The sequence below is a fragment of the Montipora capricornis genome, chromosome 10 (assembly GCF_036669925.1).
Source record: "Montipora capricornis isolate CH-2021 chromosome 10, ASM3666992v2, whole genome shotgun sequence".
In the NCBI taxonomy this organism is placed as follows: domain Eukaryota; kingdom Metazoa; phylum Cnidaria; class Anthozoa; order Scleractinia; family Acroporidae; genus Montipora; species Montipora capricornis.
The window spans coordinates 26,113,388-26,138,387 of NC_090892.1; the positions used below are offsets into that span (position 1 = coordinate 26,113,388).

The following is a 25,000-nucleotide window of genomic DNA, read 5'->3' on the forward strand; positions in this document are numbered from 1 at the left end:
GCTCTGAGGGCCCCTTAAAATTTTCTTAGGCAGCAGCCTTGTAAGTGACTCATGTATGTGCCATGTTGAAAACTAAATTGAGTCATGATCATGCTGTGTTATCATTTTAACAGACTGAGTAATCTTTAGCTGCAATCAGCTTAAGACAGTTTGTGGATAATTCAGGACAAACAGAAGTCAGTTTTTCATTAATTACTATTTGGCTTTTGCTTGGGAATTCATGTTACAGATGTTGCTGTTACTTTATTGGATAATGTCATGTACATGTCCACTGTATCCCTCTAGAAATGAAAACTATTGTGTTGTATTGTGCTTCCTCCACTACTGCATTTTACAAATTAACCAACCAATAATAATTAATTTGTGTTATTATTCACTTACAGGCTTTTTCTTTTCACACAGTACAGCTGTACATGTAAGTGATGGCATTTTACTGCCTGTAAAAGTGTGCTTCATTATTAACCCAGTTAGAGTCTGAAAAACCTCTTTACCTAAACAAAGGGAAAACACTACTAGAATAGTGTCTTCTGATCTTTTTACTTTAACAGCACCGCATATATATGTTTACATTGAAGATACATGTATATGTATGTAGCATGGAGCTGTAATGGTATTCTCTCTGTTGCAGATGCAGGCTGTGTTTCAAATATTTAATTGCATGGATGCATTAATTCTAGGAACAGTCCAGATACAATCAACTTATTGTAATTCAGTCTTACTAGTCTTTTGCTCTTTTCTAGCCTACCAGTATTTTTAGTATACGACCTGATCATGTTTAGTTTCAATTATCTTGACAGGTGGAGCAACTACAATTTTGACTAAAAAAATTAATGTAACACATACAAGACTTACCTTTGTCACCATGTTATTTGGGTTTGGCTTAAATCTCAAAGGATCATTTTCAGCACCTCAAGGAGAAAAAAAATTAAACAAAGAAATCTTTGTCACCAGGTTAACCTGAACAATTCCTTTTTCATAAGATGAATAATTACACCTTTTGCTGTTCTTTTACAGAAAGCATCCATTTCCTTGAGTCAAAAATAACTAAAGGTTAATACTATCATTAATACCAAGATAAACTACATGTATGATTGCCAGGCAGGAACTTTCAATAAAGTCATTTGCATTTCACATGACATTTAACAGCAAAAATTTATCATACATGTACAAACAAAAACTTTCTTGCCGTTTAGACATTCCTGAGTTGAACATTTTTTGCTATCTTCACCCAAATGAAATTCTTTCGCACAATAATACAAATGTACCACCATAATCCAATAATATTGTACATGTAAGACTGCAGTCAAAATAGACAAGAAATTTATTAGTCGGAGCAATTTGCATTTGAAATAACAATCAATTGCATCTTTACAAGAAGTTAACTATCTTTAGTGCCGTGCATATGGTGAGAGCTAATGAAGTTTAACCAATCAGAATTCAGCCAGAGGGCAAAACTGTGCTATCCGACGTCAAGTCAATAGGTTCGCAGTTTTAAAGTTTTATTTAAACTCTTTTGTCAACAAACATTGGCACCAAAACTGGGTTGCCGGAGAGCGGCAATTCGAACGATAGATTTTGTGCTTTTTCTTACTATTTTCAGACGAATTCAGACTGGTATTTTCGAATCAAGCGTAAGAAGACGTCAAAATTGTATTGATAATGTATTTATTTGTGTTAATTTTGTGAAAAAATACTTTGGTGGTATCCTTTCCATAGGGTAGATCGACAACAACGTCATTTACGCACAGAAATGCACCGTTTCCACTGAAAGGGCAAATGATTGACAGGATAGCACAGTTTTGACTGCCGCACGCGCTGCGGGTGCGGGTTCCATATGCAAGGTGTGGCAAGACAAACATCAGAACCATGATAATAACATTTACTTATTGAAGAAGGAATCTAAAATTCACTGAGCAATTTCTGCCTCAATTGCCTTACTATTGAGGCATCATGGCAAAATATGCTTGCATGAAACAGTACCATTGCCCACATTTAGCTGCCGTAATGGTACGACTATGTTGATGTACACTGTAGGGCCTGGAGGAACAGCTGAGTACAATAATTTCCCAGCGCAATTCCCTGTTTCTCAGGACAGCTGATGTCTGCTTTGATTGCAGCTTTCAGCGACCTTATTGCTTGTTCTACAATGTTCAAGAATGGACTGTACAGACCAAGGATGCACGTAACTGCATTACGATGGGCTGGTCATAAATGAAGATACTGTACATGCAAGTGTAAAGAGTTTGTATGGATCAAGGCTTAGTCTTGTTTGTGTCAAGAGGTCATCAAATCAGCCTTTGAACATTCATCCCACCAATACATGTACATCTGTACTTGCAGAGTAGAAAACAAGACTACTGGTGTGCGAAATTGCCATTTCTCCCTTCAGCTGGTAACCACAGACCTGTCTATAGGCCTGCTCCCTTCTTCTTTCTCTTCCATTTCATGACTTCTTGCAGTGCAAACGAAATACTGTATGCTGAGCTCTTTTTTCCTCTCATCATTATAGTTGTTCAATAATGCAGTAACTATTGATCATTAGTTCTTATGTACATGTAAATTGTGTTACTGAATGTCTTTTGCTGAAAATGATAGCCCACAAATGCAAATGTTTATTTGGACAAAGAAAGATATTGTTTATCTTCTGTTTATCTACTGTAATGTACATGTTAATTCATAGGCAAAATTAATGTTATTCTTGAATGCTTGATTCAAGCAAATGATTAGGTGGACATATACAAAACAATTGGACCCTAGGTCCATGGTAGATACACTGTATGTCCAGGCTTACACATACGTGGAGATGTCCATGGACCCGTTCATGGACCAGGTTCAGGAACATTTGCAACCGAAATAGGGTTTTGAGCCCGTAGGGTGAGTCAAAATACAAGAGGCTAGTAAACATATCTCACGATACTACACACTAAATCGTCCAATGAGAGATTTATTATTCAAACTATCTTACAGCCGTACATGACTATTGAGCAAGCAACAATCCAGGTTTCGCCCGCTTATATTATGTTGCTGTTTATTGGTCAAAAAACGAAAACTTGCCAAGCAAAGCGTTGTGTATTATATTTCAAACAATGATGAAATGATATATGAAATGGATCATATATGAACTGCGGATATGAAATCAAGTAAAGCTATGATCCTCGCAGTTATGAATGCAACTTTTACAATTGCAAAAATTGCATTCATAACCGCGAGGATCTTAGCTTTTCCAAAGAAGGAATATCAAAAAATTTTTTATTATAAGGTGTAACAATGATGATCTCGGTTTCCAAGTAAACTTCCAGTCGAGAAAAACTGACTTTGATGAAGAAATGACAGATTGTCATTAAAGTTCCTTGGGAGGAATTTCTTGAAAGGCCCTTGCTTCTTTCATGGACTCGCACCACTGTTTCAATACATTGAGGTCAGTTTTCTCTTTTTGTCATATTTACGTTTCGGTTTTCTCAATAAACAGAGAAAGTTAATTTAATTGTCGCGTATCTTAACATTTGTCTCTAGAAACTTGTTTTTGCCAAAACTCCCAAAATTTGACAAGCATTCGCCCTTTTTTTGGGTGGGGGGGAGTTTTAGCATTTTCAGCCATTTCTACTGCTTTCGTAAGACTTGACACATTTGTGAAAAACCGGTCAAACTGGCCTTCTGGAGTACAAATACCATGTGATACATGTACATTTGTACTTGTTTTGGATGTTATTTGTTCTCTGCTGACTTCAGTTTGATAATATGCATTATGGTCCAAGTTGTTTGTTAGCACTAACCATACATGTAGATTTTAATAGAACTCTACAATGTAATTAGAGTTACATGTAGCGCTAACCATCCTCTGAGAATCTCTCCCGTAGGAATAAAAATGGTTTAAAACGGCAACAGTATCATCCACAATTTCGACACATGCTTTCAAGGCATTTTTCCGGAGTCTTCCCCGCCTAAAAGCCCTGGGAACATTGTGACATGGACCAGGACCAGGTCCATGCAGGGGTCCATGAAACGGGTGTACCATGTTTTGTAAACATCCTGATTACAGGTGACATTGTCAGGCAGGGTTTTCTTTAAGGTTTTAAGTAGCCGGAGTTTTTTGCAAAGTAGACGGTTGTGGGTCCGGAGGATTTAGCCCATCGCTTCTAGGGGGGGTCCGGGGGCAAGCTCACCCGGAAAATTTTTGAAAACTGAATGCCGGAAAATGCATTTCCCTAGCATTTTGGGCCATGAAACTCAGACATTAAAGGGATGAATCAAGCTGCAATTATACTGTTAAAACCATGTAGAGACGAAGCGACATTTCAATAATACAACCCTATAAACAAAAAGTTGAGTGATATTTTTTGTATCTTTTTGGTGGTTTTGCTGGAGCTAACGAGCCTGGCAAATATTGCCACTTGACAACTTGTAAACATGGCACATACTTTGAAGGGCTAGACCAGCAAACGCTTCTGATTGGTTGTTAAATAAAGAAGCTGATTGGAGGATACTAATTGGCCAATGGCGTACAGGATGTTTCCATCCTGTTTCCATTGTGTAATTAGCGGGAAAATAGGCTTGCGGAACTTGGTTGCAGTAATTTCGAAAATTGAAAATCACTTGAGCGGTTTAAGAGTGATGTAGTTTTTTTTCCGAAGAGTTTAGGAGTTCCGTAAAGCAGTAAGAGTTGATCAAGAGTGACGTTGGATAAAGATCCGTTGTCATGTTGAAGCGTAGAGATGCCCTCGAGAGGACGAGCACTTACGCGGGCAAGTAGGATTTAACTCCGAGGAGCGTTAAGTTCAAGTGTTTAAATAAAGTCTACGAGTCCTCAGCTTCTAAGTTCGCTATAAATGATCAACTGAAAGGTTCGAAGTGAAAACGAAGGAGCGGTTAGTGAATGATCAGGGGCTAGTTTTGTTCCTCAGTTGAGTGGTAAGAGATGCGTGAACGCAGGCTGAGCGTGTTGCTAGCAGAACATCATATGTAAATTTCCTTCTGGATTGAGAACAAACCTTTTGAAAGTGTTTCTTTGTTTAAAAGTTTTTTAATGATTGCGGCGTGATTAAGGGAAGTTTTGCGCGGACTAAAACGTCCTTGAGTGATTTTTCCTTCCGGTAAGATACAATCGGTGGCTGTTTAAAGATATCGAAATCCAATATGGCGGACAACAAATCATATTGTTCCTACTTTCCCGCCACCGCAGCAAGAGTTTTTCAAAACGAAAGTCTCAAGCATAACGTTTTTAAACTGCCCTTGAGTCAGAAGTCTTTTATGTGTTTTCAGAAAAGATAGGCACTGCAAATTTTTATTTGTATTGAGCCCAAGTAGTTTAGACCTCACAAACATCATCTCCTCTACATGTCTTGACTCTTCAAACAATGAAAGTAGCCGGCGAAACCTGACAGAGAAGCCGGCGAACTTCGCCGGCTGCCGGCTCTTATATACAACCCTGGCCAGGTACAACCTAATAGGAGTAGTCATGTACATTTATATTGACCATAATAAAACAAATATTGACTCAAATGAATGGCCATTTTCTGTAAAATGGACAGCAAAACGGTACATGATTGTACAGTTTATTTCAATGGCACTGTGTACCTTTTGTAATATGTTAATTATTTATTATTATTTTTGGATGAAACCAGGGAGAACTGTTACTGCAAAAAAAATCTGCTTTCTGTTTCAGGAATTCTGATCCTCAGAATGAGCCAATAAACTGTCCAGGATTACATGTACAAGCAATTACATATATAACTATCCACCTTATTGAATGGTTTAAATTAATTAATGGGGACAATTAATTGACTCCTGGGGGTTCCCCATTGACGAGTGAAATCGTCTGGGGTTAGACAGTCTGGCCGGTTTTTGCCAGTTTGGATGTTAAAGGGTTAATGTATAGTGCGAGTAACATGCAAAATGTCCGCACATATTATGTGTTAAAGCTTTCAATATTAGGATTTCATTATTGTTCCACTATTACACCATTTTCTTGTATTTTGGCTTCTTCCTACATAATATTAATAAGGCGTGTGCGAATAACAAAAACAACACAGACAAAACCATTCAAATGTCCTTTATTTGATTGGATAAAATGAAATGACGAGTGACAAGCAATGAAAAGCTTTGTATTGTATTGAAAACAATTATTATAATGCAAAACTCCTATTCTATCCGTATTTGCTCTGTTTTATACTGGTCAAACAGTGGCACTCAGTGTATTTGTACCATCTTACATTTTGCAAGTTGTCTTGACCAAATATCACACGACTGTCAAAATGGCTTAATCGTGGAATAATACAGTGTTAGTTGCACTTAACCCTTTGGTGCCTAAACGGCCTAAACCGACCAGACTTATTCTTATTCTTAGACTTACTCTGTCTAACGCCAGACGATTTTCCTCATCAAAGGGGAACCCCAGGAGTCAGTGGGTTAATCACTCACTGAAACTCACCGATGTCCCATTAAACTTCAACAGCACTTGTTTTGAGAAACATGAGCAATAAAACATGAAAAAGTGTCTCATCTATTCCCCTTTTTTGAGTGAACATACAGCTGTAATTAATATCTAAATCAAACTTTCACACAATGAGGACAAAATAATTTAGTACACACTTCCAGACATCTCCACACCATCATGTTCATAAATAAATACAAAAAAATCACTTCAAATTGGTGAAACTTACCTACTATTCCAGTTGTGGCAGACTTGATCATTTTATCAATCTGATATTTCATTTTTTGGTCAATAGGCCTCATTTTCTCTAGGACCTACATGCACAGTAAGGGAAAGATACATCTTATTGTAATACATAATAATATCATTATTTCTTGCTTAATTCAAACTTGGTGAGTATGCAAAAAGAACTGACAAAGTCTGATAGGTTGATAGGTAGTGCACAGTACATGTACATGTATAATATTCTTCTCTATTAATTCTACATACATGTATGAATGACTGATTTTATTAAAAACTGAACTACATATATCAGATTTCCAGCATTTTCATTGGCTTGCTGGACACAGACTATCAGTTCAATAAAAGCAAGCTGAAAAAGTTTTGCAGCTCTGAGAAAAAATGGCAGACAAAAGTGGTTCTGGACCGGAATTGACGGACGCAGAAATGGATGCTTTAATCGACGGTACTACCTCCGGGAACATGAAAATAATCAGTGGCATGTAACTGAATTTTTTAATGCCTATCTAATTATTTATTTATTCATTCATTCATTTCATTTTATTTCTTTATTATTATATTTATATTTATATTTATATTCATATTCATATCTATATTTATATTATATTATATTATATTATATTTTATCGGGAACATCTTCAACATCTCAACGGACACATAAATTTATAATTTATGCAAGGACGATGTGATATTGCTTGCGTCAGATTGAAGTTTCTCGCATTTTGTCTCACGTCTTCTCGTGTTTTGACCCCTCTGCCTTTTTGTTATTATAAAAAACAAACTGATGTCAGTTTTTCATGCATCTGTCCTGTTATTGAAAATAAATTTCGTCATAACATTGAGGAAGTAGTCTGCGGATCCACTCGGCTATCACCTTGTGGATCCACAGCTACTTTGACAATGTTATGACGAAATTCGTGATCAATAACAGGACAGACGCATGAAAAACTGACATCAATTTGTTAAATTTACAACACACAATGTAGGTTTGAATTCACTTTGTGTGTTGTAAAAATATTTAATAAATTAATAATCACTTATTAACCAGCCCTTGTTCTGGAAGCCTGACCCAATACGACAGAAACAAGAGGTAGGCGTTTTCGGGTAATGGCAGGTTTGGTACATGTACTGTACATATAACTCTAAGACTTACTACTCACAATGATTATTGCTTCATCATTGTACTGAAGGTCAGCAACATTCATTAATTTCTTAAATACTAGCATTAGCTTCATTGACAAAATAACAGAAATATACTGTACATAATACGTACATGTATAATTATACCATAACCAAATTTGACTTACCGTGCGAGCTTCAATGAGTCTTTCAACGGCTGGATCTCCCTGCCATGATTTTCCCTCAGCCTTTGTTAGCAAGTAGTATGTGAGGTCAATGACATAACTATAAGAAAGGTTCAGATCAATTATTGCAAACTGTATGGTTGTGAAATGGAATATACATGTAGCTGAAATAACTTTTTCTTCTAAATTAAAGGGCAAATACAAAACTCTACATGTAGGGTACAGTACAATGTACCAGACATTCCAACCCTCCCAAATTGATCGGAAGTCTCCTGATTCGATGTGTTGCATCCCGCTCTACCAATTTTTATCAGATTCCCCTGATTTATCATGAAATTCTGGAAAATAAGGAAAAAAGTTGCTTATCTTAAGTATTTTTTTTGCGATCTGAGTGTAAAAGATTATGTATTACACTTTCTTATCCTATAATGTCTCACTCATTCTCTCCATTGAACACCCAGTGTTGTGCAGACTCATAAGGCCAGCAACCTTACTACATGTACACTATGGTGGACAAGCATGGCTGAGACTCCAGTGCCATGCAGATTACCACAAAAATGATGTCAAAATGCAGGAAAGCAGGAAATTCATGAGGGAAACTAAATTAATTATTTTGTAAAATATCCTAGGGGAGGGGGGGGGGAAGAATACCCCTAGACACCCCCTACAGGCTCATGCCTTACACACTAAAAAATAATCCCTATTTTCCTTCAAAAGGGGTTGGAATCTCTGATATACAATGTATTTTTTGAAATGCAGACAGCTGTACATTGTGGTTCAAATTTTATTAATCTTTTTCCCTAATCCAAAAATTCTTGAACCCAGTCCAATTTTGATTTTCCTTTTTTCAGCATTACAATGTAGTTATCATATGTAATGAATCTTTTGACAAAAACAAATGAAAATTGAACTGGTTTGAAAAATTACATTTTTAAATCAAGAAAAAATATGAACCACAATTCATGCAGTGTACAGACATGCAAAAAATATACACTTCTTTCAGGTTCAGTGTACTTGTTTGTTATCAAGTTGTGGCTTAATACGGAAGATACATGTAGCAAAGAATGAAGTTGAAGAAATTTAATAGTGTACATGTGTACGTGTATGTCAACCTGTGCATTATCAGACCAAAGGCACACATAGGAACTTTGAAGAATGAAAAGAGTTCAGCAAAGCCAACAATTAAAATCATAACAATGAAAATATTTTTAAAAATTCATATTAATATCCAATTAATAATTAGAGTTTGTTGCATTTATTACATAACTGAGAGTTAAATCAGGTACAGAAATTTTAACGTTCATTACAATATCATTGTAAATCAGTAAACTTTTCTTCCAGAAAAAATGTTCCAAACTAATAATTTCCAAACTAATTAGTTCCAAACTAATTTTACTCTTTTAGCTGGCACATATACAGCATAATCTCATCACAGCAAAACAAAGTTTTTTAACGCTGTAATATTTGCTTCACGTAATGTGTCATGCATGTGTCATGCACATGCCTTGATTATTGTACTGTACAAGCTTCACATCAACATTGATTGTGGGTACCACTTGCCTCAAGAGCAGATGAAACTTGACCTCTATGAAGCTCACACCCTAACAAAAAAATATCAATTGAAATTGAACATTACATGTACATTGTACATTTACTTTACTGATTACGTTACATTAATTGAACCACTACAAGATTCACGCAGCTTTAGAAATACGAAAATTGTCCATTTTTGGCTGCTGCATATTTTTTCCCAAACCTCTTCACATTAAGGAGGCTTGAAAGGGTTTTTAACTGCATGTGTGCACATACTGTAACCTACACACGCCAAAACTAAGAAAAACACATCGGCTGAATGAATCAAATTTTTTTCAAAAGTAGAGCACACAACACACCGGCAGTGATACGGCGTAAAATCACCTGAACCGGAAATAAAACCTGCAGAAAAAATTTGTCTTTCTCTGGAAATTTTGCTCAGTGACCTATCTTGACTTTTTGCATGCACATATATCATTCACGATGGCACTTCAAATAAAAAAGTTCCAGGGAACGTTATAATATAATATTATGTAAACTATAAAAAGCCCTTTTTCAATACATGTATCTAGAGATAACTTTTTGTTATATTCTCTAACAAGTAGGTCACCAACTTAGATTTCCACATAATTTTCAAAAAGTGAAAAGAGGGCCTTTTTGTGGACCTGGTGTGTTGCCATGGTAACCTATATCACGTCATAAGTGCCCTTAAAGTATTACCCAACATTAGAGTTGCAAAGATATTAAGTTTGCAACACTATGAAATATCCTTCTTTGGTATAATACACTATAGCAATGAAAAACCCTTTCAAGCCTCCTTAAAATACTATTTTATAATGGTAAATAATCATTTCATTATTTCCAAAATGACTCCTTAAAATACTATTTTATAATGGTAAATAATCATTTCATTATTTCCAAAATGACTCCTTAAAATACTATTTTATAATGGTAAGTAATCATTTCATTATTTCCAAAATAACTATTAGTTTTAAGGTGTTGTTACAAGGTGATGACGATTTTTAACACCTGGCCAGTTTTTAATCCATGTTTCTCAAGACAACGTTTGACACAACTTTGTTGTGGCAATGGTATGTTAAATGAGATGATTTTTTCAATGCAATATTGCTTGCAACATTTGAGCCCAGGCTCCTGCTCGACAAATATGGCTGACACTGTTGACATGCCTGTTGACGTGACTTAGTTTAGTTCTGCTTGGCGCATTCTGGGGCGATGTTACATTAATTTAAAAATCTACACCTGTGATGCAGGGGTTTCAATAAGCACCGATGGCCAACGAAAAGCGTCTGCTACTTCGCTCAAAGAAGTTGCCTACTTTTTCCCCTACAATGAATTAATTGAAGGATTCCTTCAAACCTAACACAAAATTCATTTTTGATGGACAGTATCAGATTTGATACTGCCATCTTCGAGCAAAACGGCTAATTTTTTTCCACATTTCCTTTTAATTTTTTGCCTAGACCAACCGTCACATTTTTTTACGCAATTCAATAATGTTCAGTTACATCAACAAACATATCAAGACGTTTTATGCAAAACAGGTTGTTATTGATTAATCGTTGCATCAAGACTTGTTTTCCACTAAAACAGTATTAACTTTTCATTTAGTTTCATTGGTTAAGCCTTTTCGTTTGTTCAGATTAAAATGACCTATACTTATAATAATTGTTCTACAGAACTGATTTCTCATGTTCACGGCAGCTTGAAATTGGTAGTGAATGAGGACATAAAGTCCTCGGTACGCCATATACTGTTTAAATCATTAATTTTCCTTTTGAAATGTTTCCCAAATATCTTTCTTTGCTGGAAATTATCAAAAGAATGCGCTTAATTGCAGCCACAGAGTCGCTGATTTTAAGAAATTTTCCTTTATCTTTGTACTCAATTTAGTGCCCAGAACACTGGAAATCGCATTTTAGGGCTTCCAGATTTAAAAAATTTCTGGGGGAGCCCCTAGACATGCATTCAGTCCGATCCCATTGAGCCGGTTGATCCTAAAAAGCCCTTGTAGGGAGCAGTCAACTAAAGCACATTTACATTTACATTTAGACGAAGGGAACGGCCCCCTGTTCATACAGTTGGCTACTAGACTTAAATCAGCTGCCTACTTCACATTTTATTGAAACCCCTGGGGGTGTTACATGCACAGAGTACTACAAATTCGGGCAACAATGATGCAGGTCTTTGAAAGCAATTCCAAAACCTGTAACATGTTACCACAACAAAATGTTGCATGAAAAATCGCGCCGTGCTCATTGTTACACGAGACAACTTGTAACGCAGCAACGTTGCATTAAAAATTGGCTTGTGTAACATCACACGCACAATCAGGCCCTTGTATCGTATTTGGGCATGTGTTTCTAGCCGATTGAAATGAAAATCCCTCATGTAATTGGACATTTACCAGTGTTTTTCATGAATAAGCCTGTGGTTGAATGAAATTTATGAAGGGATATTTTCTCACATTTCCCTGATTGTTCAAATCATACACAGTCAAGTACAGGTAGTTACAGTACATGAAGCACTAATAATAATAAATTATTATTACTATTATTATTATTACTATCATTATTATTATTATTATTATTGGGCCGCAAATAATTTTATTGGTTTTCAACTTAACTTTTCCTATTTTAGAAATCCCTGGTAATTAACTCTATGTATTCTTATTATTAAAGCACTCTCATGCCATGGTAGGCAAAAGTCAGAACAGTACCAGTAATGACAATTCTGCACACCCGAGTAGTTTAAAGTTGGATTCTCATACTCACTTTAAAACTCGTAGTCAAATCTACATGTTGATAAATCTTGTGTTTAGTGCATGTGACCAGGATCAACAATCTCAGACAACACTGAGCACATTTTCTCCCTTCCTCCATTCAATGGAGATTCTAAATGATTCAGACAGTATCAGCAGCCTCTATAAAGCTCAGTATTGGAGGGAGAAAGGAGGAAGGCTATTCTGTTTATGTACATGCACACGTATGTGTGCTACATGTAGAACGTGAATTACCTTCTGGTCTAGGAAAGTGTTAGAACTATTTTTAAAATGACTAGCATTATAGGTACATGTAATATCAAGCTTAAGATCGGATGAGATCACTAAATAGGTAAATTGTATGCTCAGACAAAAAGAAAATAATTAATTTCAGTCCAATAGTAAACAAACCTTTTTGGTTACCAATGCTCCACTTGTAATTTTTTGCATCAGCTTCTCCACATGTTGATCAACGTCTAATACCTTCAATAATAATAATTATCATTTAGACTAACAGTCAATACCATTGACCTTTAAATAACAAATAATTTTATTTTCTAAATACCCTAGATGTGACTTCACATCTGTACATGTAGTTCAAGCTAGTTCAATACTACATGTAGTAACATTAGTCACCTTGCCACCCGGAGGAAGATTTACGACCAACTAACTGGCTGGCTACCAATATGAAATCAAAGTCAATCACCACGACAAGGAGATGCTGTATCTTGTCATCAAGCAAAATACTAAACAATTCAAACAGCTCACTTCACTCAAACATTGTAAGGAAAGGGCTTTACTGGATAATACCCCACTACTCCAAAACACTTCAAAAAAAAAAATGTGGCCACTCTGTTACGCACAAATATGCAAACTATGGCTTTGTAGCTGTGCACCCGCCTACTGGGCTAACTTCAAACAATTGCAAAAAAATTCTGGGTATACCTTTTTCTTAAAGCATCAAAAAAGGTGAGGCATCCAATAGCAATGATCATCACTCATCCATGCAACAGATAGAAGTACCATGAAAACTCACATAAACGTAAAGATGCGGAGCCATGTACAGTACTGTAGGTGCATACTGTAGTCAAACCTTGTCCCTGGCCTGACATAAGACAGACTCATACCAAAAAATTATTTGCCGGGTTGGACTGAGTAATTTGCAATTACTCCAAGGAAAAACACTACTGCTGACAAGAACATTGGTTTGTTCCGATTTGTGTAGTTGAGTTTTGTAATTTAATAACAACAATTTGTGTAGTTGAGCCTTGTTAGTAACATGGTGTTATGGGATACCCTTCATCTTAGCCATTCAGTAGCCTCTTTACAACAGCAAAGATTAATTTACAGTATTTGTTTAGTGAACAGGACGCACTTGGACTGCTGGTCCCACTCCTTCAGTCATTGTTTAGAATGATAACCTTCAAACCTTCACATCAGAAAATGCCACACACTTCACATAGCATAAAAAATAATAATCAACAATTAGACCTGTAGCCCACAAGGGCTACGGGTCAATAGCCCATGAGGCGAAACTGAATGTGATATTGACCCGTGGCCCTTGAGGGCGCAGGGTCTAATAATTATTAGACAATTATTATTGTCTTAGTATCACCCAACTAGTCGGATAGAAAAGCCAAAAATAAAGTTAACAAATGCAAGTTGAAGAATATTTATTTGGGAATAAAACGAAAGAAAGCATCACTACTCGAGGACTTTTACCAATAGTCCTCTAGCAGCGTAGCCAATTGAAATGCACGATTTGTATTAGTCCACTAGTTGGGTGATACTAATGAAAAAGTAGCCAGATAATTATAATTGAATAACAAGAACAGAGTTCCTTTGGTGGTGACTCTGCTGGTGTTCCAGTAGGGTTCCACTCTTCCAGGTGGCGAAATGAGCAGAATTTCAAATTATACAAACATTATACGAAATTCTCTTCCATGTGACTCTATTTTTTTGCTCCACACCAGCTTCAAACCAACTGCCATTAATCACGCGCTTGTAGAATTGCCTTGTTCTAATCGTCCTTTTCTCTATATTGATTTTAACTCAAGTTTAACCAAAATTCTGCAAAAAGGGAAAGATTAGATTAAACTTAAATTTTAACCAGTTCCTTACTTTTTCTCCCATTTCCCTCATGGTATTGACAACCTCCGGTAAATCCTTTGCTATTATCTGCAGTAAATAATGGACATTGTTACGACAAAAACTATATAAAAGCCCAGAAATATTGGGAACAGAATCGATCAAGTTCTCATAATGTACCTTCTCATGATCAGCCATGTCCTCCGCCATCTTTATTAAAGGCAGAGCAAATTTTTATTGGCAGCGGTTTCCATTTCTGTTGTGTTAAGTCAAAATACAACTGCCACAGGCAACCCAATTATATTAATGAAGAAAACCGGATATACTACAAGTAACGTTGGCGGTCATTTTGGCCTCCAATATTCATCTGTATCTACAATCTTGGACAGAATAAAATGGGAAAGAAATGCCCCCTTTCACCTTAATCATAGATGAAGCCGCGCGAAGGCCATAACACGCCATTTTCCCATCAAGGGCGCGAGGGGTGGTTTCAATCCTCCATTTAATCTGTCCAAGATTGTAGGTCTGGGGTTTCCTATATGAAAAAGTAAATACTTTGAACAAGAGCAAATGCAACGTAGATTTCATTATTTGATAATTATCAATGTGGCCAAACCTTAATACAAACAAGCCTTCTTCAGGTGCAACGAGAGTTCACATTGTCCAAGGTTACTTGCTTACAGAGCTCTCAAGTCTCACGAATTTCGATGCAATCTCAGGTTCTCCCGCTGACACGAGCATTTCTCACGCATTGGCACTATTCTGGTAGGTAACTCTACCTTTAAAGCTTTCAGAAGTGCTCTTGAATTCCGAATTCGTTCCTTCACTGGCACCGGTGGCTCAGTTGGTTGAGCACCGGGCTGCCATGTGGGAGGTCGTGAGTTCGACTCCGGCCGGACCTACACTCTTGGTCTTTAAATAATTGAGCAGAAAGTGCGCTAATGGTTAGACTTTCAAGTCTTCTCGGATAAAGACGATAAACCTGAGGTCCCCTCTCACAAATGACTTCCATGTTCATTAGTTCCCTGTGGGACCTTAAGAACCCACACACTATTCGGCTGTCCTCTGTTTGTATATGGGAGGGTGGGTATAGCAGGTCCACATCAGCTGAATAGCTGCCAAAAAACTTCAACCTGCTCAAACAAATAAATAACAAACAAACTGAACTTCGGTCAATGTTCAATCTGTTTGTATGCGACCAATTTTCTTGTTTCTTCAGGACTTTCACCCGTTAATATATCAGGTATAGGCCGATATTTTATCTCAGCCTTACCATAATAACATGGGCTCTCTTAGCAAGCAGCATGAAAAAAAAAACAAAATGGCGGACTCGACGGCTCATTTCCAGCGATTTGAGAAGTGCAAATTTCAAACTTTTTTTATGCCCCTGGACCCCCCTAGAATTCTTTGGCGTATCCGGCACAAGAAACGCAGTACACTTGTACCTTTGGGAGTGGTCCATGGAAGTGGTCCATGGGGTGGTCCATGGACCGGCTTCACAAAGGTGGTCCATGGACCAACGGTCTATGTTCAGTGTACGTCCCTAATCCTGCGTGTTTCTCCTCGTTTTAAGCATGTTCTATTTAATTTCGCATTATGTGGTTTATCACGTTGTTCTCAACATTGGTGTTGCAATGGAAATTGACAGGAGGTGATGATTAGTGTATCACCTAAAAAACAGTGTTTGATAATTGAAGTGAGGTCTCCACTTAAGGCCAAACGCAAAAAAATTAAGTACGGAACTGTTTAAGGATTGTTATTGACTAAACTTTTTGGAATTTTACAAAAAAAAGTTCTAAGTGTATGAAAATGACGAGATATGAACTTGTCGGCGCCACTGTTAGAGTTGGTTTGACGCCCATTTGAAAGGAAAAAACTCGTTTATTGATTAAGAGAATTGACTGACATATTTACCTTCAACAACTATTACTTCCCGTTCAGTGATAGAAAGTCGTATTCCCAAACCTCCTCATTTCAGAATAAACACAAAAGAAAAAACAGCAGAGCTTGGACTCCGCTTCTTAATTGTCTTTCATTAAAGTATTAATTAAGTTCAAATAAATGTGACTATTTCACCACTTTTATGATTGCTAACGCAGGGCCGTAGCCAGTATGTGGCAAACCGAGGCACTTACCCCAGTAATTTTTTCGTTTTTTTCATTTTTTATAGAGCGTGATTCCAGTGTTGTCTTTAAAATGTAACTTTCTAAGCAAGGACCCACCTAACAAAACACCTAAAATACCTAAGAAGTGAATTTAACCATGGACATTGCCTCAGTCATTTTTTTTTCTGGCTACGGCCCTGTAAACCCATTAATAATAAGAAATAACCTCTATTTCTGTTTTTACAACAAATACCTGCTATTTATATTACAGATTCGTCTTTCTGGTAAACTCTCGTCATTTTATCCGTAGTTGTGCTTAACTATAACTGGACTAACTGTTTATGCATCCCTCGGATACGCCCGTATAGTGCATAAATGGCGGCAAAAAAGCCTTGCTCTCAGGCAACATTTCTAGTGCATGCAAACGAGCCTAGTGAGTCTAATTAGCACATAAACAAAAAAATATTTTTTTGGCCGATATTTATGCATTTGGTCTTTAGGCGTCTTGTTTATAGCCTCAGTACATACATGTACAGTCAGCATTTCAAATGATGAAAAATCACTCTCTCCTTTTTTGAAAAAAAAAAAAGATCTGCGGCTGAAACCTCAGGATTTCGAGGTCAAAATTGAAAAAGTAGTTGTATTCTCGGTTTTCACATGACGTCACGACCGCCATGTTGGTGCCCCTAAACAAAGAAAAGGCGGCCATGTTGGTGCCCCGACCAAATCCTCCGGGAATTTAACTCTATTATTATGCAAACGCTTCCTTTTGTTTTCTTTGAAAAACATGGCTGTTGATCACGTGAGGGAAAACCAGCAATAGTTTAGCTGAACCGTGTCGGGATCAATTATCGACATTATAATCGTGCACCGCGTTCATTAGTTAGTAGAAAATTATTTTTCTAACAGTTTTGATTCTTTTTTTTTTGCTTATGATTAAGCTTGGAAAAAAACGACTGACTTAAATATAGAAGGATTTTATACAGTATGCTTGAAACATTGCCAGTTTTAGTCAAATTAATTGTCTTTTTAAACTGGTGTTTGGCCGATGGATTTCTGACATTTTATTTACCGTAACGCTCCCCGCAGACTGAAATGATGTTACAGTCGATTCCTTTAAGTTTGAATTCTTCAGTCAGAGGAACGCAACTTCCTTTGCCCTGTGATCTGGAGTTGTTAGGGGTAAAACTGATACAAGTCAGAATATGAAGGAAATATACTCGAAAGGAAAGACACTCACTTCTAATTACCAAACCATTAGGTGAAAGTTTTTTTTTGTAAAAATGACAGTGTACTTTGCAACCTATTCAAAGATAAGCTTACTACCTTGAAACGACTGAAATAAAAAAGGTCAAAAAAGTAAGTTCACACCGTTATTCTTTTCAAGAAAAAAATCGCCTTGACTGACTGGAAATTACTGAGTCCCTTTTTCCTAACTCACACCGAACAATACTAAGTCATAATCGATCCATCAATTAAGGAACAAATGTAATTAAAAAGTAAGGAAAACTATCTGATTGCTTTTAACCCAATACGTCTTTACTTTGAGGCAGGTGTTGTCAAGGCTAACTACTGACGCGAAGTCGTTTTAGGTCCAACTATGCTTGAAAAAACCGACCGGCGCATATTATGTTTTAAGGTAATTCCTTAGTATTGCATTGCGCATCCCTACTGCGCACGATTTTCGGGTCATTAGCATGCGCACATGAGCACGTGCGCATACAAAATATAAAAGATTTCACTTAAACTAAACCCGATAGCGAAATAAATGCTCCTTTTATCTCAAACGAGCACGGTGAGCCCCGATTTTTTTTTTCAGGTATTTGCTAGAAACAGTCTAATAAAAAACATATTTGAAGAAGAAAAAAAGTTTGATAGTAGAACATGAATTTTTTTTGGAAAACAGTTCCGTACTAGGTGTATTTTACCCAAGGCGAGGACTTCAAGCTAACCACGGAACTGTCCCAAAAAGCGCACTACTCCCACAACCAGGGAATCAAAGTCGGCGTAAATGAAGCATTACTGCTTATGTCAATAAAAGAAGCTTAATTTTCAACATAAAATTTTGTGTCTTTGAAGTAACCAACATGCAGGAGTACCCAACGGAGCCGCTCTGCAAAATACCCGCTCTACAGGGCAGAATTGCGCTGGCTGGGAAATTGAACATTCGCTACTGAACTTGCTGGAAAGTCTTTATTACGATGGCCCAGGAGGGTCACAATCCAGTTATAATTTTTCACAGTCCAGTTTTAATTTTCACAGTCCAGTTTTAATTTTTCACAGTCCAGTTTTAATTTTTCACAGTCCAGTTTTAATTATATTCACAGTCCAGTTTTAATTTTGTGATTCGTCACCAGCACTCTCACAGGTCACAGGTTACAGGTCATTGTTTACCAATACAGAAAGTATCCTAATTAGCCTAATTAGACCTAAGGTTAGCTTTTATGAATGTTTAGGATACTTTCTGTATTGGTAAACAATGACCTGTAACCCGTGACCTGTGAGAGTGCTGGTGACGAGTCACAAAATTAAAACTGGACTGTGAATAAAATTAAAACTGGACTGTGAAAAATTAAAACTGGACTGTGAAAAATTAAAACTGGACTGTGAAAATTAAAATTGGACTGTGAAAATTAAAACTGGACTGTGACCCTCCTGGGCCATCGTACTTTATGAACACCACGCTTGCTGGGAAATTACGTTGCAACGCGGGTTCTGGCTAGATAAAAAAAATCTCTTGTTTGTAGAGTTTGTTTTTCTCGTGGCAAACGTACTATAAAAAATATATCTATCTTCGCACTGTTGAATAATTTCTCAATTTCCAGGGATAGTAGAGCGAGCGAAACATGCAATTAATTGAGTGTGAAAATCAAGCCACGCGAGAAAGGCGAAACGCGATCTCGCGCAAATACCTTTGAAATCGCCCTAATTGAGTATTTTGCCAGTACAGTATTTTGTGCTATCCATGGTGCTAATTATTGCTTGGGGTGTGCCAATGTTAAGTTATGCAATAAAGCAAGGCATATCATGCCGTGAATTCCTGCGAAATAGTTTCAACACACTGATTTGAGCGCATAGCACCGCTGACGGTCTCGTATTGTTTGCCTAAACGTCTTGTTTGCCCGATTTCGCTTTCGGTTTACATTAATCTTATGGTAGCTTGGAAGAAACCTCCTGCTTGTTTGGTTCGATTGTTGGGTTTTTTGTCTAGTTAGCGTACTGGCCACTGATTGATCCGTATCTGTGAAGTCAACCAAAAGTTAAGGTAAGCAAAATGTTGCGTTTTTTGTCTGATATAGTCAGTTTAGGAAACCCCTCTGGAAATGTTTTTTTCCAAACAGTTCTCTGCCGATAGAAGACGCATAGTCTTTCCGTTGAATAATGCACAACATTAGCAGAACATATTCAAATCTTATTTCATATGTCCAGTCTGTATGTTTGTAATTAGGTAAGCTGGAATTTTCCGTTGGAACTATTTGACAATGATTTCTATTTTAATATACTGAACATTTCTCATATAGCCTTAGGTTTTGCTTCATAGAGGACAAGAAGCTAAAAAAAAATTGTTACGTTGTTTTAGGGGAAGAAATCCAAAACTAAGGTTTGTTTAAATGCACTCTCCTTTTAGATCCTGTAGATCGGGGCGGCGGGAAACGTCGTTCAATTGCGGTCATTTTGAAGGCGTTGAGCAACTGGCCAGATATCTTTTTGATCTTTGAAGATCGCAAACGGTAAGAGAATTTTATGTTTGTTCTTCTTACGCGTACTAGACCGAATTTTCCATCGAAATCGAGAGTCCATTTTCATTGTTACATAAGGCTAGAGCAACTTTTCGCCTTGAAATGTGGCATTTCAACGCTCACTGAGGTGGACTGTGCCGTGAATTGTATTTGAGATCGCCACGTAGCCATGTAGCTGAACTGAGGGATAAAGAGCGATTGTTCGTTTACCCTAATTTCATCTTAAGTTTGTTTATGATCAGTTGTAATGGAGTGAACCTTATTACAAGTTTGTCCCTCTGATCTCGGGAATTTTGGAATTTAGTTTTCGGTTTTCTTTCTTATGTTTTCTGATCCGGGTCGGTTCGAGTTGATCCGTCGTGGACTGCATGGCGGCCCGAGTCAGTTGATCCGGTCCGACTTTTGTATCTGCCTCTGCAAAAGGCCAACGAGGGCTCTTTTCATGCAATGTCACGTTTTTTAAACGTTTCCGTTTATGACTTTGCGAATCTGCCACACTGATTGTTTATTGTTCCGAGCGCTCTAGATCTGGATATGATCTTTCACTGATCTTACATCCCAACTAAAGACAGACTGTAAAGAAAATTTGTACTTTGCAGTTGGTCAAAATGAGCGATCTTTCTCTCAACCTTACTCTGAGTAAAAGAAATATTCCTCTACAACGTAACAGATTATTAACAAAAAAACAGTTCAATAGTCTGTCCAGTTTTTGCCTTTTGTCGGCAGTGTTTTTGAAAAAATTCTTCATGCGGAACTTTGTGAAGACGCGACAGACCATCCCGCGGCATTTCAGCGTTGGTAAGGACAGAATCTTTGTCAAAATAAAGAAGTCTTACGCTATTGCGAATAGGGCCAAAAAAGTAAATTAACGATCTTAATATCCTAACGTAACCAAAACCTTGAAAACATTGCTTACGCTGGCCCAAATGGCCCGGAGATGTTGCCTCAGTGCATTTTTCTTTTAATTGTTACGGTCAGAAATCAGTGAAAGATCATATCCAGAGCGCTCGGAACAATAAACAATCAGCAGGGGCACCCAACGAATCTGTTCCTCACATTATCTGTTCCCCAGATAATCTTGCTGGCTGGCAAAAATACGGGTGTTTCGATGGGCTGGCTGGGAAATTTATTTTTGATAGAGGTTTTGCCTGGGAATTACTGACTTTTTCTAGCATTTCAACCCGAGCTGGCTGTAGAAACTCTGAAGACTGAGGGCGACTAAAAAAAAAGGAACCCTTCCCTCTCCCAGAGAGTAGTCACAAACATACGACGGCTGGTCAGAGTGATTGTGCTTGCGGAAAAAACCTGTTTTGTCCCGGTTTGTCGCTTTTGTTCGGTCGTTTTGGATCGAGGGATTTGACAGCGCGCGGAAATCCTGGCTGGGAAATAAATTTGATCAGCTGGATGGGAAACCAACCAATTTTATCTAGCTGGCTGGAAAATTTCTTGTGTGTCTTGCTGGGAAAAAGGAACAGATAATATTTTCCCAGCAACACTGAAAAACACCTGAAAATACCTTAATAACATTTATTTTCATTACCTGGGGTATAATAAGACATTTTACAACAAATTGGTCGTTGGGTGCCCCTGAATCAGTGTGGCAGATCCGCAAAGTCATAAACGGAAACGTTTAAAAAACGTGACATTGCATGAAAAGAGCCCTCGTTGGCCTTTTGCAGAGGCAGATACAAAAGTCGGACCGGATCAACTGACTCGGGCCGCCATGCAGTCCACTACGGATCAACTCGAACCGACCCGGATCAGAAAACATAAGAAAGAAAACCGAAAACTAAATTCCAAAATTCCCGAGATCAGAGGGACAAACTTGTAATATGGTTCACTCCATTACAACTGATCTTAAACAAACTTAAGATGAAATTAGGGTAAACGACCATGGCTTTTTCTGTGAAACTTTGTACCAGCTCTGGTGTGAAACTTTTGCGGTGATTGTCTGACCACATACGACCATGGCTTTTGCTGTGAAACTTTGCACCAGTTCTGGTGTGAAACTTTTGCGGCGATTGTCTGACCATATGCGACCATGGCTGACTGGCATTCTTGGCATGTTATTACCTTCTCATTGTTATTTCTCGCGAAAGAGATTAATTGACTGTGCATTCTTGGCATGCGATTACCGCCCCATCGTCAGCATCGTTACATTTCGAGAAAAGGTTTAATTGACTGTGCATTCTTGGCACGGATTACCTCCTCATCGTTACTTTTCGCCGCGAAAAAGATTAATTGACTGTGCATTCTTGGCATGCGATTACCGCCCCATCGTCAGCATCGTTACGTTTCGCGAAAAGAGAAAGAAAGAAAGAAAGATCTGATCTGCTAATCGCCCTTTCTCGCAGTCGGAGACTGAATTACTAAGGGCGCAGCTCAACGAGGTCGGGCCGAAGGAGCTGTGCTGCCGGCTAGGCGCTCGGCCCCTGAACACGACCCATGTTTGACCTCGGAGCACAGCACCACAGCCTGATGGAATAGGCCAGGAGTCGATTTTGAGGAGGGAGGAAAACCGGAGTACCCGGAGAAAAAACCTCGGAGTCAGATTGAGATCGACTGAAACTCAACCCACATACGACCCGAGGCCAGAGTTGAACCTGGGTCACAGAGGTGGGAGGCACGGTTGATGACCAAAAGGAGAGAGGGAATGGTTTCCATTTGATTGAAACAGCAAGATTACTTTTCGCGTGAACGTCCTTAAATGCCGAATTGTTATAGTGCAACACCATTGGAAAAAGAAACTATACTAACATTTTGCCGCTGTGTTCATTGCGTTGTTATTTGTTTACGTGTCATCTTGATCGCCCTGCAACTACTTCCCAAGTTTACATTTTAGCGAAGACCTCTCTTTCGAGAAACTGTAAGTACAGATTATTATTATTATTATTATTATTATTATTATTATTATTTATTACTATTAATTTTCATTTATTATGTAATTATTTATTACTATTGATGTTGAAACCTTGCTGGCTGGCTCATAATGTACGCCACCGCTGGCTGGCAAACGTTATGCGGTGGCTGGCAATATGTGTCATTTCGCATTTTAAAATATGATGGCTGGTTAAAAGCCGTCTCACACGATGGCTGGCTGGGAGTTTTATTTCCTGAAACTCTTGCTCGCTGGCAGTGAAGACCGGGTATTTTTTTTCCCAGGAACGTTAAATATTAACGAAGATTGACGTAGAAACATTGTAATAGTTGCTGCAACATGATATGAACAATTTTGTCAAAATGGTCGTTGGGTACTCCTGTAACCAAGACTTAATTCTGTATGAAGGTGATTCGAATTTTTAACGCGAAAACAGTAAAAATACCCCATTTTACGAGCCTGCTGACGCGTAAACAAGCACGGTGACCCAATTTTTTTATTGCATTTTTTTAATGTTCATATCATGAATGTTAATTATGCCAAGTTTCCAAAGAAGTTTGAACAATTGAACAATTTCAAGGGAATTACCTTAAAGGCTGGAATGATGCTGTTAGCCTAGTCTCTCTTCTTTTCTAGGGTTGACAGATGATCTCGTGAACTAACGCCCAAAGCAGCTCCGAAGAGGCGAAAAACCATCAAAGTCTGCGCATGCGGACTAGGCTTAACTCATTTCCGAAGTCAACAAAACCAGTCAATAAAAAGCCAACCCAGCTGCCACCCATATTTTTTAAACGAAGGATAATTTAGATTGCAGGTTGCGATCGACAACAGAAAGAGCTTCGAACGAAAATAGGTTGTCGGTAACTAAATCCTTTTTGGGTTTATTTTCCTATTCTGTTGCGTTGCTAGTGGGAACAAGCCAATTAATACTTGCGCCTGCGGTATTTACCAGAAATCCCCTTTGCAATCGGCTTCTATTCTGGTCGAAGATGGGACTCATAGCTAGTAGGGGCATTGAATACGAAGACAGTTATCGTTCCTTCTCAGAGAGAGAACGCCAACTTCTTTCATCTCTCTTTGAAAAGTTAGCCACAACGAATGAGCATGGTGTTATGAATGTGGAGATCGGACCTTTCCGGGTGAGTTGCAATTTTACGCCAGTTGAATGTAAACAAACAGCTTGCAAATTAAGCAAGTACATATGTGCACAGAATTATGATTTATTTCTTTCTCAATCAGCTCACGAGGAATATACTATATATAAGGATTGTAAACATTATTTGAGGAAAAAAGAGACGTTTAATTTCTTTGCGATGTTCGGTGTTCTGCATATACTGTTTCGAAATATCTGCAGAATCTAACACTTAGTAGGCGATACACGCTTCCTATAGACCAGCTGTCCTTTATTGTGTTTTATGTTTTATGTACTTTTCGCAAGTAATATTTTTGAGACAATATTTTTTTTTTTCCTGTTAACTTCGGGGCTGGACAATCTGCGAGCCAGCGAGTCATGCGAATCTCGCATGGCTCGGGATACTTTTCCATTGTTTCGTAAACTTTTCTTATTTCTTTGATGTAAAAACAATCGATCAATTTCACAGTCGTCATGAAAAAAAAAAATGCATTTAGAAAAATTCTAACAAACACGGATTATAACGGATTGATTATTCACATAACGACCCGTAGACTAGTAGGTATATTTTGCTTGAAATAACTTTCGGGAGAAAGGAAGACTTTAAGTGTGAAATCCATGTGATTACATGTTTTATCAAGATTTTTTTAGATGGCAGTTTTTGTACCTTAAATATTTCTGGAAAATTTAAAACAATTAAAGGAATTATTTTTATATTCCAATTTTACCCGGAATTAGTTCAAGGGTTGGAGGTTCAGCTGTTGTTGTTTT

The 25,000-nt window shown here is 37.7% G+C and overlaps 2 protein-coding genes across 2 annotated transcripts in view; one reads left to right on the top strand and one right to left on the bottom strand.

Moving 5' to 3' along the window:
• LOC138018803 (neuroguidin-like) overlaps nucleotides 1–14,633 on the bottom strand; it is a 33,020-nt gene extending 18,387 nt beyond the window's left edge. The window contains exons 1-7 of the mRNA XM_068865479.1: nucleotides 14,555–14,633; nucleotides 14,408–14,464; nucleotides 12,698–12,769; nucleotides 9,535–9,575; nucleotides 7,978–8,074; nucleotides 6,660–6,744; nucleotides 853–908 (exon numbers count right to left, since the gene is read on the bottom strand). Of these exons, the coding sequence (XP_068721580.1) occupies nucleotides 853–908; nucleotides 6,660–6,744; nucleotides 7,978–8,074; nucleotides 9,535–9,575; nucleotides 12,698–12,769; nucleotides 14,408–14,464; nucleotides 14,555–14,584 (438 nt within the window). The 5' untranslated portion in view covers nucleotides 14,585–14,633. The remainder of the gene's footprint in view (nucleotides 1–852; nucleotides 909–6,659; nucleotides 6,745–7,977; nucleotides 8,075–9,534; nucleotides 9,576–12,697; nucleotides 12,770–14,407; nucleotides 14,465–14,554) is intronic.
• Nucleotides 14,634–23,879: 9,246 nt separating this feature from the next.
• Nucleotides 23,880–25,000, top strand: part of LOC138018805 (MTOR-associated protein MEAK7-like) — a 23,701-nt gene continuing 22,580 nt past the window's right edge. The window contains exon 1 of the mRNA XM_068865480.1: nucleotides 23,880–24,236. Within this exon, the coding sequence (XP_068721581.1) occupies nucleotides 24,087–24,236 (150 nt within the window). The 5' untranslated portion in view covers nucleotides 23,880–24,086. The remainder of the gene's footprint in view (nucleotides 24,237–25,000) is intronic.